General features: G+C 45.1%; 1 protein-coding gene across 3 annotated transcripts in view; it reads right to left on the bottom strand.

Moving 5' to 3' along the window:
• AK8 (adenylate kinase 8) overlaps window positions 1-16488 on the bottom strand; it is a 104975-nt gene that overhangs the window by 12409 nt on the left and 76078 nt on the right. For all 3 annotated transcript variants that reach the window (XM_077284639.1, XM_077284641.1, XM_077284640.1), the window contains one exon: window positions 13129-13270. In XM_077284639.1, coding sequence (XP_077140754.1) covers window positions 13129-13270 — 142 coding nt within the window. The remainder of the gene's footprint in view (window positions 1-13128; window positions 13271-16488) is intronic.

Genomic DNA, 16488 nt, shown 5'->3' with positions numbered 1-16488 from the left:
GATGGACGCAAGGTCTCTAGCATCCACCAGCTCCATGGAGGAGTGGAAGATGATTCCAGTGGCAACCTGTGATGCTCTAGTGACCTCCATGCCCAAGTCAGTGCATGAAAATAATGGTGGCCACATAAAATAGTGAGACTTTGGGAACAATTTGGCCATGATCACTTAGGGATGTACTCATTTGTTTTGCTAGTGGTTTAGACAATATTGGCTTTGTGTTGAATTAGAGGGCACAACAAAGTTACACTGTTATATAAGCTGTACACTGACTATATTGTATCAAAGTGTCATATCTTCAGTGTTGTCCTAAGATAAAAATATAATATGTACACATATGTGAGCGGTGTACTCATTTTTATGATCTACTGTAATATAACAGTAAAACACAGTGCTCATATAATAATACAACACAGTAACTATATAGTGTAATAGTATCACAGTGTTCGTATGATGTAACAGTACCACAAGGTGCCAATTTAATATGGTAATACCACACAGTGTCCATATAATGTAATATTACCACAGTGTCCATATAAACCAATATTACCACGCAGTGTCCATGTAATATTACCACAGAGTCCATGATTTAATTCTGCCATACAGTGTTTAGATAATGTATGTTACCTTAAAGTGCCCATAAAATGAAAATGCCATACAATGCTCATGTTTTAGTACTATATAGTCCACTTAAAATGTAATAGTAGCATACAGTATACATATAACTTAATAGCTTACCTGTATAATCTAACAGAGCCATATAATGTTCATATAATGTAATAGCATGCTTGTACAATGCTATAGTGTTATACAATCCCCTTGTGATGCAGTAGTGCTATGTAATGTAGTAGCATGTATGTAAAATATTATAGTGCCATGTGATGCCCATATAATGTAATAGTGCCATACAGTGCCCGAATGTTATAGTGTTATACAATCCCCTTGTGATGCAGTAGTGCTATATAATGTAGTAGCATGTCTGTAAAATATTACATTATATAGCACTACTGCACCACAAGGGGATTGTATAACACTATAATATTCGGGTGCTGTATGGCACTAATTCATTATATGGGCACCACATGGCACTATAACAGTATATATATATATATATATATATATATAGCATGTCTGTAAAATATTATAGTGCCATGTGGTGCCCATATAATGTAAAGTTGCCATGTAGTGCCCGAATGTTATAGTGTTATAAAATCTCCTTGTGATGCAGTACTGCTATATAATGCAGTAGCATATCGGTATAATGTTATAGTGCCATGTGGTGCCCATATAATGAATTAGTGCCATACAGCACCAGAATATTATAGTGTTATACAATCCCCTTGTGGTGCAGTAGTGCTATATAATGCAGTAGCATATCTGTATAATGTTATAGTGCCATGTGGTGCCCATATAATGTAATAGTGCCATACAGTGCTCGAATGTTATAGTGTTATACAATCCCCTTGTGGTGCAGTAGTGCTATATAATGTAGTAGCATGTCTGTAAAATATTATAGTGCCATGTGGTGCCCATATAATGTAATAGTGCCATACAGTGCTCGAATGTTATAGTGTTATACAATCCCCTTGTGGTGCAGTAGTGCTCTACAATGTAGTAGCATGTCTGTATAATGTAATAGTGCCTTACAGTGCCCGAATGTTATAGTGTTATACAATCCCCTTGTGGTGCAGTAGTGCTATATAATGTAGTAGCATGTCTGTAAAATATTATAGTGCCATGTGGTGCCCATATAATGTAAAGTTGCCATATAGTGCCCGAATGTTATAGTGTTATAAAATCTCCTTGTGATGCAGTACTGCTATATAATGCAGTAGCATGTCTATATAATGTTATAGTGCCATGTGGTGCCCATATAATGTATTAGTGCCATACAGCGCCCGAATGTTATAGTGTTATACAATCCCCTTGTGATGCAGTAGTGCTATATAATGCAGTAGCATATCGGTATATTGTTATAGTGCCATGCGGTGCCCATATAATGTATTAGTGCCATATAGTGCCCGAATGTTAGTGTTATACAATCCCCTTGTGATGCAGTAGTGCTATATAATGCAGTAGCATGTCTATATAATGTTATAGTGCCATGCAGTGCTCATATAATGTAATAGTGCCATACAGTGCCCGAATGTTATAGTGTTATACAATCCCCTTGTGATGCAGTAGTGCTATATAATGCAGCAGTAGTGCTATATAATGTCTGTATAATGTTATAGTGCCATGCGGTGCTCATATAATGTAATAGTGCCATACAGTGCTCGAATGTTATAGTGTTATACAATCCCCTTGTGGTGCAGTAGTGCTCTATAATGTAGTAGCATGTCTGTATAATGTTATAGTGCCATGTAGTGCCCATATAATGTAATAGTGCCATACAGTGCTCGAATGTTATAGTGTTATACAATCCCCTTGTGGTGCAGTAGTGCTATATAATGTAGTAGCATGTCTGTAAAATATTATAGTGCCATGTGGTGCCCATATAATGTAAAGTTGCCATATAGTGCCCGAATGTTATAGTTTTATAAAATCTCCTTGTGATGCAGTACTGCTATATAATGCAGTAGCATGTCTATATAATGTTATAGTGCCATGCGGTGCCCATATAATGTATTAGTGCCATACAGCGCCCGAATGTTATAGTGTTATACAATCCCCTTGAGATGCAGTAGTGCTATATAATGCAGTAGCATATCGGTATATTGTTAGAGTGCCATGCGGTGCCCATATAATGTATTAGTGCCATACAGCGCCCAAATGTTAGTGTTATACAATCCCCTTGTGATGCAGTAGTGCTATATAATGCAGTAGTAGTGCTATATAATGTCTGTATAATGTTATAGTGCCATGTGGTGCCCATATAATGTAATATTGCCATACAGTGCCCAAATATTATAGTGTTATAACATCCCCTTGTGGTGCAGTAGTGCTATATAATGCAGTAGTAGTGCTATATAATGTCTGTATAATATTATAGTGCCATGTGGTGCCCATATAATGTAATATTGCCATACAGTGCCCGAATGTTATAGTGTTATAACATCCCCTTGTGGTGCAGTAGTGCTATATAATGCAGTAGTAGTGCTATATAATGTCTGTATAATATTATAGTGCCATGCGGTGCCCATATAATCTAATAGTGCCATACAGTGCCCGAATGTTATAGTGTTACAACATCCCCTTGTGGTGCAGTAGTGCTATATTATGCAGTAGTAGTGCTATATAATGTCTATATAATATTATAGTGCCATGCAGTGCTCATATAATGTAATAGTGCCATACAGTGCCCGAATGTTATAGTGTTATACAATCCCCTTGTGGTGCAGTAGTGCTATATAATGCAGCAGTAGTGCTATATAATGTCTGTATAATATTATAGTGCCATGCGGTGCTCATATAATGTAATAGTGCCATACAGTGCCCGAATGTTATAGTGTTATAACAGCCCCTTGTGATGCAGTAGTGCTATATAATGCAGCAGTAGTGCTATATAATGTCTGTATAATGTTATAGTGCCATGCGGTGCTCATATAATGTAATAGTGCCATACAGTGCTCGAATGTTATAGTGTTATACAATCCCCTTGTGGTGCAGTAGTGCTCTATAATGTAGTAGCATGTCTGTATAATGTTATAGTGCCATGTAGTGCCCATATAATGTAATAGTGCCATACAGTGCTCGAATGTTATAGTGTTATACAATCCCCTTGTGGTGCAGTAGTGCTATATAATGTAGTAGCATGTCTGTAAAATATTATAGTGCCATGTGGTGCCCATATAATGTAAAGTTGCCATATAGTGCCCGAATGTTATAGTGTTATAAAATCTCCTTGTGATGCAGTACTGCTATATAATGCAGTAGCATGTCTATATAATGTTATAGTGCCATGTGGTGCCCATATAATGTATTAGTGCCATACAGCGCCCGAATGTTATAGTGTTATACAATCCCCTTGTGATGCAGTAGTGCTATATAATGCAGTAGCATATCGGTATATTGTTATAGTGCCATGCGGTGCCCATATAATGTATTAGTGCCATATAGTGCCCGAATGTTAGTGTTATACAATCCCCTTGTGATGCAGTAGTGCTATATAATGCAGTAGCATGTCTATATAATGTTATAGTGCCATGCAGTGCTCATATAATGTAATAGTGCCATACAGTGCCCGAATGTTATAGTGTTATACAATCCCCTTGTGATGCAGTAGTGCTATATAATGCAGCAGTAGTGCTATATAATGTCTGTATAATGTTATAGTGCCATGCGGTGCTCATATAATGTAATAGTGCCATACAGTGCTCGAATGTTATAGTGTTATACAATCCCCTTGTGGTGCAGTAGTGCTCTATAATGTAGTAGCATGTCTGTATAATGTTATAGTGCCATGCAGTGCTCATATAATGTAATAGTGCCATACAGTGCCCGAATGTTATAGTGTTATACAATCCCCTTGTGGTGCAGTAGTGCTATATAATGCAGCAGTAGTGCTATATAATGTCTGTATAATATTATAGTGCCATGCAGTGCTAATATAATGTAATAGTGCCATACAGTGCCCGAATGTTATAGTGTTATAACATCCCCTTGTGATGCAGTAGCGCTATATAATGCAGTAGTAGTGCTATATAATGTCTGTATAATATTATAGTGCCATGCGGTGCTCATATAATGAAATCGTGCACACACACAGCACCTGTATAATGCTGCACACCGTGGGATCATAGAGACACGATGTTTGGGGCTGTGGATGGCTCTGGGCCACCATATAGTTGCAGGTGATGCAGACGGGCCCCGGTATCAGGGTGTCGGACATATTCCAGGGCGTTTCAGGGGCCCACATTCGGGATCGGGGCCGGGCAGCCGCTCTCTGCTTCCCTAATGCATTATTGATTTTCTGATTAACCACTTCCCTGCCTAGAGGCAACTAACTCCAAAAATCAATAAAGTTTATGCAGGGTGGGTGCCGCTGTATGGATGTAAACTGACAGCTCGTAAGCCTGGTCTCGGAGGCAGCGTCTGTACAAACACGGGCGGCGGCCCACATAAGGACGCGCGGTTCAAAGGTAGCCATCATCTTCCATGGACTTGCTTCAAAAGTAATTGCTTCTGGTCTCCGGTGAGAACGACTGCAAACCGAGTAACAGACTTTCATAAACTAAGTTTTAACCCTCGCGGAGGCGGCGCTGACCCTCTGTTGTCTCTTCCAGATGTAATTCAGCAGACGCTCTCGAGCGTGAGGGCTTCAAAGCGCAGGTAGCGCCTCCGCTGCTGATGGAAATGCTACGGGGTCAGAGGAGAGCGCTCGACTCGAATGGAAAACGTCCGGCCACCGGCTTCATTTTCTGACAAGTTGGAGCTTTTTACTTCTCAGAGATTGCGGCAGCCGGCTACGCCGCGGAGGGCGCTTTCCCTATCAGCGCGGTTTAATGTCTTGGCCTTTACGGAGGCGGCGCTGCTGGAGCCAGGGGATGAGTCTGGTCCTACAGACGGGAAATCACACAGATTGTACGTGATCTCGGGAACGCAGATGGGCCCCATACACCACCAGTGCGCCATTTTATGGGTATGTGGGCCACATGTGGCTGATAATTGGGCCGGCTGTGCAATCAGTTCCAATTGAATATTGACCTTCATTTCAGCAAGGTTTTAGGATACTGACGGCAGTCACTAAGGGGGCTGATGTCACAGCACATTATATGGCGCTGTACCGTACACACCAACGGGTGTGGGCAATGGTCTAATGTGCATGGGGGCCCTGGATAAGTGACTGTCAGATATCAGACTGCTGGTTGCATTCTTCTCCCAGAGATGTCAGTCTGCGGCTTTCTTACAGAGAACCAGTGCATGTATACTAATGCCAGAAGCCTCGCCAACAAAATGGACGAATTAGAACTAATGTTGTTGGAACATAATTATGACATCGTGGGGATATCTGAAACATGGCTGGATGAGAGCCATGACTGGGCTGTTAACTTGCAGGGCTATAGCCTTTTCAGAAATGACCGTACAGATAAGCGAGGGGGTGGGGTGTGTCTGTATGTAAAATCGACCTTAAAACCCATCCTGCGTGATAATATAGGTGAATCTAATGAAAATGTAGAGTCCCTGTGGGTGGAGATAAGGGGAGGGGGAAAAAATAATAAATTACTGATAGGTGTTTGTTATAAATCTCCCAAAATAATGGAAGCAATGGAGAATATCCTCGTAAAGCAAATAGATGAAGCTGCGACACAAGGAGAAGTCATTATTATGGGGGACTTCAACTACCCTGAAATAGATTGGGGAACAGAAACCTGCAGTTCCAGTAAAGGTAATCGGTTTTTGACAACTATGAGAGACAATTACCTTTCACAGCTGGTTCAGGACCCAACAAGAAGGGGGGCACTGCTAGACCTAATATTAACCAACAGGCCAGACCGCATATCAAATATAAGGGTTGGGGGTCACTTGGGGAATAGTGATCACAAAATAATAAGTTTTCATGTCTCCTTTAATAAGATGTGTAGTAGAAGGGTGACAAGGACACTAAACTTCAGGAGGGCAAATTTCCAACGGATGAGAGAGGATCTTGGTGCAATTAACTGGGACGATATCCTGAGACATAAAAGTACACAAAGAAAATGGGAGACATTTATTAGCATCCTGGATAGGACCTGTGCACAGTATATACCGTATGGGAATAAACATACTAGAAATAGGAGGAAACCGATATGGCTAAATAGAGCTGTAAGGGGTGCAATAAGGGACAATAAGAAAGCATTTAGAGAATTAAAGGAAGTAGGTAGTGAGGAGGCATTAAATAAATACAAAAAATTAAATAAATTCTGTAAAAAGCAAATCAAGGCAGCAAAGATTGAGACAGAGAGACTCATTGCCAGAGAGAGTAAAAATAACCCCAAAATATTCTTTAACTACATAAATAGTAAGAAACTAAAAAATGATAGTGTTGGCCCCCTTAAAAATAGTCTGGGGGAAATGGTGGATGAGGATGAGGAAAAAGCCAATATGCTAAATGACTTTTTTTCATCAGTATTTACAAAAGAAAATCCCATGGCAGCCAATATGACTAGTGATAAAAAATCCCAATTAAATGTTACCTGCTTAACCCAGCAGGAAGTACGGCGGCGTCTAAAAATCACAAAAATTGACAAATCTCCGGGCCCGGATGGGATACACCCCCGAGTACTGCAGGAATTAAGTACAGTCATTGATAGACCATTATTTTTAATCTTTAAAGAGTCCATAATAACAGGGTCTGGTACCACAGGACTGGCGTATAGCAAATGTGGTGCCAATATTCAAAAAGGGGACAAAAACTGAACTCAGAAATTATAGGCCAGTAAGCTTAACCTCTACTGTGGGTAAAATTCTGGAGGGCATTCTAAGGGATGCTATACTCGAGTATCTGAAGAGGAATAACCTCATGACCCAGTATCAGCACGGGTTTACTAGGGACCGTTCATGTCAGACTAATTTGATCAGCTTCTATGAAGAGGTAAGTTCCGGACTGGACCAAGGGAACCCAGTAGATGTAGTGTATATGGACTTTTCAAAAGCTTTTGATACGGTGCCACACAAAAGGTTGTTACATAAAATGAGAATAATGGGGATAGGGGAAAATATGTGTAAGTGGATTGAGAGCTGGCTCAGGGATAGGAAACAAAGGGTGGTTATTAATGGAGCACACTCGGACTGGGTCGCGGTTAGCAGTGGGGTACCACAGGGGTCAGTATTGGGCCCTCTTCTTTTTAACATATTTATTAGTGACCTTGTAGGGGGCATTCAGAGTAGAATTTCAATATTTGCAGATGACACTAAACTCTGCAGGGTAATCAATACAGAGGAGGACAATTTTATATTACAGGATGATTTATGTAAACTAGAAGCTTGGGCTGATAAATGGCAAATGAGCTTTAATGGGGATAAATGTAAGGTCATGCACTTGGGCAGAAGTAATAAGATGTATAACTATGTGCTTAATTCTAAAACTCTGGGCAAAACCGTCAATGAAAAAGACCTGGGTGTATGGGTGGATGACAAACTCATATTCAGTGGCCAGTGTCAGGCAGCTGCTACAAAGGCAAATAAAATAATGGGATGCATTAAAAGAGGCATAGATGCTCATGAGGAGAACATAATTTTACCTCTATACAAGTCACTAGTGCCACCACACTTAGAATACTGTGCACAGTTCTGGTCTCCGGTGTATAAGAAAGACATAGCTGAACTAGAGCGGGTGCAGAGAAGGGCGACCAAGGTTAGAGGACTGGGGGGTCTGCAATACCTAGATAGGTTATTACACTTGGGGCTATTTAGTTTGGAAAAACGAAGGCTAAGGGGTGATCTTATGTTAATGTATAAATATATGAGGGGACAGTACAAAGACCTTTCTGATGATCTTTTTAATCATAGACCGGTGACAGGGACAAGGGCGCATCCTCTACGTCTGGAGGAAAAAAGGTTTAAGCATAATAACAGACGCGGATTCTTTACTGTAAGAGCAGTGAGACTATGGAAATCTCTGCCGTGTGATGTTGTAATGAGTGATTCATTGCTTCAATTTAAGAGGGGACTGGATGCCTTTCTGGAAAAGTATAATGTTACAGGGTATATATATTAGATTCCTTGATAAGGCGTTGATCCAGGGAACTAGTCTGATTGCCGTATGTGGGGTCGGGAAGGAATTTTTTTTCCCCATGGTGGAGCTTACTCTTACCACATGGGTTTTTTTGCCTTCCTCTGGATCAACATGTTAGGGCATGGTAGGCTATGGGTTGAACTAGATGGACTTAAAGTCTTCCTTCAACCTTAATAACTATGTAACTATGTAACCAGGAGCGGTGGGCCGATAAAACGCTCCTGATTATGAGAGAAGTGGCTGAGATAGTAGCCAGCCAAACCACCTAATGCATATGGCGGCCTGAACCTCTGTGATGGTGTGCAGGGCCGCGTTGGTGCGGGTGCCAATCTAACACCCCAGATTTAGACTAACCTCCAATCCCGGCTGTCGAACCCCCTGATTGCTGCATTCCAGAGTAACCATGGCAGGATTAAAGGGGACGTCCACCTTTTGATTGGGGGACCCCTGTGTAGCCATCTTGGTGACCAGGAAAGGACCTGAGAGCGATGTAAGTGTGGCCCTAACAGCAGCCTGTATCATAGAGATGGAAATAGCTTTTTTCTCTATATTTGTGCTGCAAAAAAAAAGCACAAAAAAACTGAAGCACAGTAATTTATATGCAGTCAGAAAAAAATGCAATTTCTCCCACCATGTAAATCAAGAAAATAAATGTTATGGCAGCTAAAATGCAAAGGTTAGAGCTAAACAGGTCAGGACACTAAGAGGTTAAACCCTGAGATAGTAGGAATTGCAGCCTGCTGCTCTTTCCCTGCTCCCTGCTGCTCTGTCCCTGCTGCTCTGTCCCTGCTCCCTGCTGCTCTGTCCCTGCTCCCTGCTGCTCTGTCCCTGCTCCCTGCTGCTCTGTCCCTGCTCCATGCTGCTCTGTCCCTGCTCCGTGCTGCTCTGTCCCTGCTCCCTGCTGCTCTGTCTCTGCTCCCTGCTGCTCTGTCCCTGCTCCCTGCTGCTCTGTCTCTGCTCCCTGCTGCTCTGTCCCTGCTCCCTGCTGCTCTGTCTCTGCTCCCTGCTGCTCTGTCCCTGCTCCCTGCTGCTCTGTCCCTGCTCCCTGCTGCTCTGTCTCTGCTCCCTGCTGCTCTGTCCCTGCTCCCTGCTGCTCTGTCCCTGCTCCCTGCTGCTCTGTCCCTGCTCCCTGCTGCTCTGTCCCTGCTCCCTGCTGCTCTGTCTCTGCTCCCTGCTGCTCTGTCCCTGCTCCCTGCTGCTCTGTCTCTGCTCCCTGCTGCTCTGTCCCTGCTCCCTGCTGCTCTGTCCCTGCTCCCTGCTGCTCTGTCCCTGCTCCCTGCTGCTCTGTCTCTGCTCCCTGCTGCTCTGTCCCTGCTCCCTGCTGCTCTGTCCCTGCTCCCTGCTGCTCTGTCCCTGCTCCCTGCTTTACACTGCAGCTCAGTGACAAGTGTCAGCTCTGCAGGAAATCAGTAAGTGGGGGGGAAGATTTCTGCTTATTCTCCTATGCCAAAACACAGGCAGGCAGTCTTCTGCTTGCTGATAACAGGGAGCAATAGCCCGAAATCCACTGCATAGTAATGGAGAAAAGCATTGCAGGTTTAGGGTTCCTTTAAATCCTTTTTTACCGCAAATGGTCCCCATTTCATACCGCTCTTATTTTTTGGGGGGCCGTTTGATATGGGAGTGGAGCAATTAAATGTAAGAAATGGGGGTCATTAACTTCTTCACCTCCCCCCTCCATGCTGCATTCCTACAGGGTCAGGTCAGATGCTCCTACTGTAATTAAGATACTAAAATATGCGTAAAAACCAAAAATACTAATCAGTCGGCGTCCGTGGGTCGGCTCCATAACCAGCACGATTGTTCATTACCTGCAGTCTGTGAATCCAATTACGGCCCATTAATGGCGGCGGCGGCGGCGGCGTGAGGCTGCGCGGCACACGGGTGGAATCCATATCGGAAGATAAATATTCCAGTCCAGTCTGGGTAAACTGGCAGATAATGGCGGCACGGACGGGTCAGCGAGGTTTTATTAGCTCAATTAACGGGGAGTAAGAGAAGGCTTACACCGCGCTCTGCACGCCGGCGGGACTGAGCTGCCAGTAATGGTGTTATTAACCTCTCGCAGGCGCAGGATTTGGCTGCAGATTTCAGCTCCGTTCTGTGGTTCAAGTCTTTATTAATCAGCTGTTTATTGGGCTTAATCCGCCCGGGAACAATTCCTGCGTCTGGTCGCGGAGGCAGCAGAGTCAACACCGCGCTCTGTGGACTCTGAAGGTGCAGTGAGCAGATGCCGCAAATACAGAGCGGCTGCCCACATCTGTTCTCATCTCTTCCCCCCAAAAACACAAAACTGCTGTAATCCCCTCTAAACCAAGGTCAGTTGTGTGACATCACGCCTGGGAGATTTGCACCCGCAGTGAAGGCATATGGGGTCTGTAGGGGTCTATTCACATTTTCAGGACCTGGACTGGATTTCGGAGCAGAAACAAGAGCAAAATTAGCATCAAATCTGCATCCAATTTTCTGCGGATTTTCTGCTGCATTTGCCTCATTATAAGTAAAGATGAACAAAACTATTTGTATGACCCGGCTCCAGAGGCCGTATCATTAGGCCATGGCCACCAGTCCAAGGCCTCTTCCGATTAGTAGGCCCTTCAATGTCATGACGCATGGCCTACTAATCAGAAGAGGGGCCGGGGATGCCGGCAGGTAGGAGGACGTTTGCTGGACTCTAGTCCGGTGGCCATTGGCTCATAGTTCTACGAATCTTTTTGCTCAACTTTATTTACAAGATCTGAAAATTTTGAATACACTTTGTGTTTCTATTCCTCATTGTTTTCAAGATCTTTGCTTGCTTTAAGTGTCAGAGCCGAGGGTTTGTTACTAAGCATGCCGCCTTCCTAGCCATAGGCCTTAAAGTGGATGTCCATGTATACTTATCAGAATGGAGGAAGGCAGCTGCATACAGGGCTGTAGAAATGTCGCTGCTGGAAGTGCCAGTTACCAGGCAGGGCCTACTGTTTATAGGCCTGTACACAACTCACATAGGAAACTGAGGGCCACTGGAACGCCCAGGGTGCAGCTACGGCTAGTGTTTCTGATGCCTGGCTTGGCGAGACAGTATGTCCGGACATCCCCTGTAAACGCTCCCAGTAGGCCGAGACCACGGCTGGTCATGTGCCCATTGGTATATCGCTCCTGGACACCTAGTGGGATAGCACTGCTTCCTTGTGCCCTCCACTACCTGCTGAGCCTGTGTAAAGAGGGCCACTTTCTAGTCACCCTGCAGGGCAGCCGTGCACCCAGTGCAAGGCATCATCATCAGCTCTCCGCACTACCCCGGGGGTCTAGTGGGTGCCTACTTCCCAACTGCATGCAGAGCTAGAGCCTCATGTATGAAGTGCCTGCACCTTCTCACACTGTGACACTGAACTGATCCCAGGGGCCACAATAAATAGGGAAATACATACCGTATATATCTGCCATGGAGGTCTGATACGTGCTCCACCTGTTAGGAGAATTGGGGTCCCCTTCTCCACATTCACACTCCTCATGACCTCCTACTGAGTTGCCACACAAGGGTCAGGAGACCCCTATCCTGCCAATATGTAGGGGTCCGTACTTACCTGTGCCTGTTCCCCAGCGCCTCCTCTCTGGCATGGAGAATACAAGTCTATGGCCAGAAGGTTGGGGGTCGCAATAAGCTGCATGTAGTTCACTCCCTGGCTGCCATCAGACTGCATTTTTGTTTTTTTGGCATAAATGTCCAAATGCAATTGATCCTATAACACCATGATGGGATTGGGATAGTAAAAATAACAGAACGGAGCAGCTATGAAATGAGAGGCGCTCTGTGCTCTCCGAATGCCATGAGTGCCCACCGGCTTACAGGAACGCAAAATGATGCAAAATGTGACAATAATGAGGAGTGGACTCTGTACCTGGAGCATCGTTGTTGTATGCTAATGCAGGTCCCTCCTTCCTAATTGAAATATGCAAATGAGGAGCTAGCATATGGGATGCCGGAAGGCCTCCGGTAAGGGTGCTCGCTGCTGAACGCCGGCGGGGTGATCTCTTCATTACCTCCGGTCTAGAGCGCGATCCTGTGAATACTGACTACGGGGGAAGGCAATGTATACATAAAACATCTGAGCGCTCGCAAAATTGAGTTGAAATGTGGAGCGAGATTGTTCCTGAAGTGAGACGAGGATGAGATTCACAACCAGAATTAAAATGATGCTTTACCAGACTGGAAGAGACAGGCGGCAGGAGAGCGGCCGGGCGAGAGCGCTCGTTACCGAGGAATGCCCCGTAACAAACCCTGAGAGGCATTAGGCCCGTACAAGGTTCCAGCCTCTACATGAAAGGACTAACTGTTCCAATCCAGTGACAGCAAGCAGAGGTGGCGACAAATTCTAACAAACCTAAAGAAATGAGTCCGGAAATCCACAGCAGCCAATCAGGTGTTAGCGGTGCTGAGGATGAGACCGCCTCCGCTCAGGGTCCTGGTCACTATATGTCAGGGCTGTTACCTGTTGGGTATGTAGCCGGCATCGGTCAGCAGGGCAGCCTGCTCTGCGTCTCTGGGGAACCCGTGTAGCACCCAGCCGCGGGTGGCACAGTCCAGTCTGCTGAGCCGGTCACTCAATATCCGCAGCACAAGACTGTCCGGCACTACAGAGGGACAACAAGAGAGAGTGAGAGACGGAGAAAGGGAGAGAGAAAGGCAGAGAAAGGAAAAGAAAGACAGGAGAAAGGGAGAGCGACAGAGAAAGGAAGAGAGAAAACAGGGAAAAGGAGAGACAGAAAGACAGCGAGAGACAGAGAAAGGGAGAGAGATACACAGAGAGAGAAAAGGAGAGAGACAGAGAAAGGACGAGAGAGAAAAAACAGAAAGGGAGAAAGACAGATAAAGGGAGAGAGACAGAAAGGGAGCGAGAAAGGTAGAGAAAGAGAAAGACAAAAAGGGAGAGAGACAGAGAAAGAAAAAGAGAAAAAACAGAAACGGCGATAGACAGATAAAGAAAAAGAGAAAAAACAGAGAAAGGGAGAGAGATGGAGAAACGGAGAGAGAAAGGAAGAAAGACAGAAAGAAAAGAAAAAAAAGGGAGAGACACAGAGAAAGGGAGAAAGAAAGACAGAAAGAGAGAGACAGAAAGGAAGGGATAAAGAGAGAAAGGAAGAGACAAAAAGAAAGAAATGGAAAAAAAAGACAGAGAGAGAGCACGTCATTATTCAAGTATAATCCAACAACAGCAACGTATCTACAATGTCCCGACCATTCAATCCTGTGTGATACTGTCTGCTGAGCTGTGTATCTAATCCTATCCTGTGTGATACTGTCTGCTGAGCTGTGTATCTAATCCTATCCTGTGTGATACTGTCTGCTGAGCCGTGTATCTAATCCTATCCTGTGTGATCCTGTCTGCTGAGCCGTGTATCTAATCCTATCCTGTGTGATAGGCTGCTGAGCCGTGTATCTAATCCTATCCTGTGTGATACTGTCTGCTGAGCCGTGTATCTAATCCTATCCTGTGTGATACTGTCTGCTGAGTTGTGTATCTAATCCTATACTGTGTGATACTGTCTGCTGAGCTGTGTATCTAATCCTATCCTGTGTGATACTGTCTGCTGAGCTGTGTATCTAATCCCATCCTGTGTGATACTGTCTGCTGAGCCGTGTATCTAATCCTATACTGTGTGATACTGTCTGCTGAGCTGTGTATCTAATCCTATCCTGTGATACTGTCTGCTGAGCTGTGTATCTAATCCTATCCTGTGTGATACTGTTCACTGAGCTGTGTATCTATTCCTATCCCGGGTGATACTGCTGCTGAGCCGTGTATCTAATCCTATCCTGTGTGATACTGTCTGCTGAGCTGTGTATCTAATCCTATCCTGTGATACTGTCTGCTGAGCTGTGTATCTAATCCTATCCCGGGTGATACTGCTGCTGAGCTGTGTATCTAATCCTATCCTGTGTGATACTGTCTGCTGAGCTGTGTATCTAATCCCAACCTGTGAGATACCATCTGCGGAGCCGTGTAGCTAAGCTTCTCCAGTGTGATACACTTTCCATATAGACAGTCCTGTGTAGTTGGGGGTACACAGGCAGGGATTTGGGGCACAGTCCTCTCCTCCTCTCTGGGCGCACGCACCACCCTGCAATGATCCCTGGTGTCTATCTCTACAGACGCCCATACCGCACTGGGTGCCAGCCAGCACCCAATGTTTATTGTGTGCTGCCATCTGCAGGTTACTCTGGTGAACTGCAGCCTCCGGCATCTGGAGGGGTCAACAATGCAATAGACAATTCAAGTGCGGCTGTAACTGCAGGGAAGGGGAACATATGGCAGCAAAATGTCTGCAGCACCACAGTTTACATTCTGATTTATTGACAGCCTGACTACTGGTTATGTTATCTTTGATTGGGGATTTTTTCTTTCTGATTTAGTTTTTTTTCTATTTAATTGACATGAATAAATAGTGATTTATATGTATAATCTATGAGTTTAGCTACTGGAGGAGAATGCGGGTGATATTCCGCTATAAATGTATGGATTTTCTATCCACAGACCAACAGTGGTTGCAACAAGACACTTGGAGAGGAGATTGGCCAATTACAGCTGAAGTCAAGAGCTGGAGATGGGGGGCCCAAAGAGCCCTCCGCAGTTATAAAAGGACAAGATGGGATGTGGAAGCTGCTCCTCTGCTGACTGATGTATTGGTAGGGTATACAGAGGCTGCACTACTACCTAAGTGGCATAACTACAGCGGGCGCAGAAGTGGACACGTTCCCCCGGCCAGGACATTGTGACTGAAGGGGCCCCTCTGCCATATAAGAGGACAACAGTGGTTTGTGGGGTCTAGGAGCTGCCAGCGTCATCCTCCAAAAGTGGCATAACTACAGCGGGCGCAGAAGTGGACACGTTCCCCCGGCCAGGACATTGTGACTGAAGGGGCCCCTCTGCCATATAAGAGGACAACAGTGGTTTGTGGGGTCTAGGAGCTGCCAGGGTCGTCCTCCATAAGTGGCATAACTATAGGGGGCGCAGAAGTGGACACTTTACCCCGGCCAGGACATTGTGTCTAAAGGGGCCCCTCTGCCATATGAGGACAGCAGTGGATTCTGGGGTCTAGGAGCTTCCAGCGTCATCCTCCAAAAGTGGCATAACTATAGGGGGCTCAGAAGTGGACACGTTCCCCCGGCCAGGACATTGTGACTGAAGGGGCCCCTCTGCCATATAAGAGGACAGCAGTGGTTTGTGGGGTCTAGGAGCTGCCAGGGTTGTCCTCCATAAGTGGCATAACTATAGGGGGCGCAGAAGTGGACACTTTACCCCGGCCAGGACATTGTGTCTAAAGGGGCCCCTCTGCCATATAAGAGGACAGCAGTGGTTTGTGGGGTCTAGGAGCTGCCAGCGTCATCCTCCATAAGTGGCATAACTATAGGGGGCTCAGAAGTGGACACGTCCCCCCGGCCAGGACATTGTGTCTGAAGAGGCCCCTCTGCCATATAAGAGGACAGCAGCATTTTAAAAGATGTGGAGGTCGTGTCCAAGAGCCTCTCTGCTGTTTTAGAGGACAGCAACATAAAAGGAATTGTCCCTATCCAAAGTAAAGATGATAAATGTATGGTTGCTGTGGGGTCCGGCTGCTGAGATCCCTACCTTTCCCAGCGGGCCAGAGTCTCTCCTGTAAATGGAGCGGTAGTGTGCATGTGATAATGAACCATGTTCAGCACCACTCCATTCACACGGGAGACTTTAGCTGTCCCATTCTCAGGATTGGTGGTGGTCTAGATCAGGATCGGTGGTGGTTTAAGTCAGGATCGGTGGTGGTCTGGGTCAGGATCGGTGGCGATCTGGATCAGGATCGGTGGTGGTCAAGGT

Source organism: Ranitomeya variabilis, chromosome 2 (assembly GCF_051348905.1).
Source record: "Ranitomeya variabilis isolate aRanVar5 chromosome 2, aRanVar5.hap1, whole genome shotgun sequence".
NCBI classification, from domain to species: domain Eukaryota; kingdom Metazoa; phylum Chordata; class Amphibia; order Anura; family Dendrobatidae; genus Ranitomeya; species Ranitomeya variabilis.
This window is presented reverse-complemented; position numbering and strand designations above follow the sequence as displayed.